Below are 3,421 nucleotides of genomic sequence, written 5' to 3' on the forward strand. Positions count from 1 at the left end.
GGCTGCACCACAGGTGGAGATGGGGGATATGCCATTGCAGATTGCTGTTGGCCTTGCAGTGGGTGGAGGAAGTCAAGCCAGACACAGTAGTTATTTGCTCTGATTCATGCGCAGTGTTAATGAGTCTCTGGTCCTTTAGGTTACGTAGCAAACAAGACCTGCTTTATGAGGTGCTACAAACCTATGGCAGGATTAGACAGATGGGTATACAGATAAGATTTACTTGGGTCCCAGCCCATGTGGAGGTGGAGGGGAACGAGGCAGTTGATGTACTGGCTAAACAAGCACTTAGAAGGGTGGATGTTAATGTTTTAGTTTTAATGAGCAAGGCAGGGGCAAAAAGCCTGATATGGACAGTGATGGTGCAGAGATGGCAGGAGCAGTGGAATAGAGATACTAAGAGCAGGCATTTATTTCAAGTACAGAGGAAAGTCGGGGAGGGGAGGACGGCAGGAAGAGACAGAAGAGAGGAAGCTATTTTTACAAGATTAAGGGTGGAACACAACCTGTTGAATAAGTCCTTAAATGTGATAGAAAAGCTTCCAACAGGAAAATGTGATTATTGCTAGGAAACAGACCGTGGAGCATGTATTGCTACAGTGTGGGCAGTATCAGAGGGAAAGAGATAGGCTGAGATCTAGTATGAGGGAGAAGGGGATACAGGAAATTAGTTTAAAGAGTATATTGAGTAGAACATCATTAGATATAGTCTCAAATATATTGTTATTTAGTTTCTCCCTGTCTCTGGCCCACACTCCACGACAGTATGTGGCGGTATTGCTCCATAACCTTGGATGCCAACCACCGATAAACCCAACCTAAGAATAATACCAACGACGAAGAAAACAAGGAAGTGACTTGTTGTTTACGGACGCACATGATTTGGTTGAAATGTTTGAATAATGGTCTGGTTTCGTTGTACTTGTCTTCATACAAACATATATTCAATATGAACATAGCAGAAAGTGGAGCAGTAGGCGATGCCATTACAGTCCACGATTTCTCCGAGAAGATTCTGGAGCAAACGGTTCACTTTCACGTCATAAAACTCAATGGAGGATTTTTCCTTTGGGTGGGCTCGAACCCCGTCTTGTCCAATTTGGCTGTTTCAATGGAAAGTAAATTTGTGAGTAGTCTACTGTAAATATATTGTTTTAAAGCAGACTAGCTAACCGAGATGGATTGTTAGCTAGCTTCACCGTGCAATGTTGTTAGCTAGCTACGCTACTATAACGTTATCCTAACGGCTGATGGTGCTATGTCCTATTTGTAATTTAGCTAACCTACGTATCTGTTTATTTATTTATATATATATATTCAGGATTCGATGCCGCTCTCTACGTTAATCCTGGGGGACCCATCGGACACCACTCCAAATTCACTGGCGCAGAGATTGAGTAAGCACCCTTTCATCCTGTCAATATCATATCTCTCTCGTGAGTATTGGCTGTATCAGAGCGCAAGAGGTTTTACTCTGCCATGAATTTATGTATGGAGGTCAATGTGTGTCGAATTTGGTCAACAAAAAATCTTATAGCTACTTTGCTAGGTGAGGCTTATTTTATCAAATAAAATGTTCGTAATGGTTAGGTTGATATGAATGTACTGATTTAAGTGGACGCACGTGGCATTTTGGCAATTTAACTTGAGGTCAACAGATTATGATTTTTCAATGCAGATACCGATTAGTGGAGGACCAAAAAAAACAGATACCGATTTGTGTGTGTATATATGCGTGTGTGTGTGTGTGTATATATACACACATATATGTATATACACATATATGTGTGTGTATATATTATATATATATATATTCAACTGTACATACATATATGTATGTACAGTTGAAGTATGTACAGTTGAGGTCGGAGGTTTACATACACTTAGGTTGGAGTCATTAAAACTCATTTTTCAACCACTCCACATCAACCACTCCAAATCTCGAAGTATCCCTTTAAATTTACAAAATTCCAATTGGTTTATCAATGTTGAAAATGAGAAAACATTTATTTTCGAAGTAGGGAATTTTTAAAGAAAAATGCAAGGCTATCAATATATTTTGCTGCATCAGTATGTACAAGATTTCATGTCTGTAGGTCAAACGCGACAAGATATGCTTGTTCAAAGTTTTCAGTTGATTACTATAACCCCCCTTCGGTGTCATTTTGTAAATGCCGGATCTCTATGGCAAGACGCATCATTCACCCACGTTTTATCAGTATCAGGCCAGTGGTGTCTGAGATTGTGTGTGACTTACATATGTACTAACGTGTACATACTAACGGATGTACGAACGGAGACAGACAGATCGATAGTTCCCCTCAATTTCATTGTGGGGGACAACAACCCACCAATTCATATACACTCACACATAAATACACACAAGCACAGTCTGTGTATGTCATGAATTTCTAGATTTTGGTATTTGCTGAGTTAGTTTGTTCAAACTCATCCAAGTAAAGAATGGGAAGCTAGATATTTGATCCCTGATGCCTCTATTGTTACCCAACACGAGGCTACTAATATCAAAATGATCTGATGGCAATTTTAGGCTGCCACAACGTTGTTTTTCCAGTCAAATCTGTCTAACCATCAATTATATAGTGATTCCGTTGATAGCTATATGTTATTCAGAACAATAACCGAAGCTAGATGCTTAATCTACTAACCAGTATTATGTTCTATTGTTGGTGTCAGTTTTCACCATCTGAAACATCACTAACCCAGCTGTCCTCCGTCTCCTTTGTTTCAGCTAAAAGGACTAAGAAACAGGTGTATGTGAGCTACTCCCTGCCCATGACTGACTCCAACCTGTCTCTGCTGGTAGAGAACAGGATAAAGAAAGAGATGGAAGTTCACCCTGACAAGTTTTAACCTTTTCCCCTTTTTTTTTACTAGTTTAATTGTTTTGTACCAAAATAAAACAATGGAAAGAAAAACAACATTACCTGTCTGGAATGTTCTGTCGATTGCTGTTTTAGCACTCATGAGTGAGATCTAACCAGAGACGTCTCTGTGTAGAGGCTGCAGACACACTATATTTTCTGTGCCCACTGCCCACAAACTCAGCCTACAGACATGTATCACCTCAGTAGTTCATTTATTGACATAATCAACACGTTTATTATCAAAACAACATTTATGGCTTTAATATTGCAAATGCATCATATATAAAAAATAAACACTTAGAAAATATTAGTGGTTGACAATCGATCACTCATGGAAATTCATTTATTTTACCACAACATTTCATTGCTGAAAACATGTATAAATAAACAATACAAGGTGTCAGAATATGTGCCATTTGCTTCAAATATAGTTCATGGTAGAAATGTATAGAGTATACTTGGCCTTTCTAAGGTCATCTATACGTATCGTGTGACAAAATGTTCTATGAAAACTATTTGATATGCATAGTGCA

The 3,421-nt window shown here is 38.8% G+C and overlaps 1 protein-coding gene across 1 annotated transcript; it reads left to right on the top strand.

Moving 5' to 3' along the window:
- The first annotated feature begins 835 nt into the window (after positions 1–835).
- psmg4 (proteasome (prosome, macropain) assembly chaperone 4) lies at positions 836–2,944 on the top strand. The gene is made up of 3 exons (XM_038998779.1): positions 836–1,126; positions 1,322–1,397; positions 2,753–2,944. The coding sequence occupies exons 1-3, from the start codon at positions 878–880 to the stop codon at positions 2,872–2,874; spliced, it is 447 nt and encodes a 148-aa protein (XP_038854707.1). The 5' UTR covers positions 836–877; the 3' UTR covers positions 2,875–2,944.
- The last annotated feature ends 477 nt before the right edge of the window (positions 2,945–3,421 follow it).

Source organism: Salvelinus namaycush, chromosome 8 (genome assembly GCF_016432855.1).
Source record: "Salvelinus namaycush isolate Seneca chromosome 8, SaNama_1.0, whole genome shotgun sequence".
NCBI classification, from domain to species: Eukaryota; Metazoa; Chordata; class Actinopteri; order Salmoniformes; family Salmonidae; genus Salvelinus; species Salvelinus namaycush.

Excerpts from the sequence above, each read along its gene's own strand:
- psmg4 (XM_038998779.1), top strand. The coding sequence starts at position 878 with ATGATTTGGTTGAAATGTTTGAATAATGGTCTGGTTTCGTTGTACTTG. Across the intron at positions 1,127-1,321 it reads TTTCAATGGAAAGTAAATTT|GATTCGATGCCGCTCTCTAC; the intron begins GTGAGTAGTCTA and ends ATATATATTCAG. Across the intron at positions 1,398-2,752 it reads TTCACTGGCGCAGAGATTGA|CTAAAAGGACTAAGAAACAG; the intron begins GTAAGCACCCTT and ends CCTTTGTTTCAG.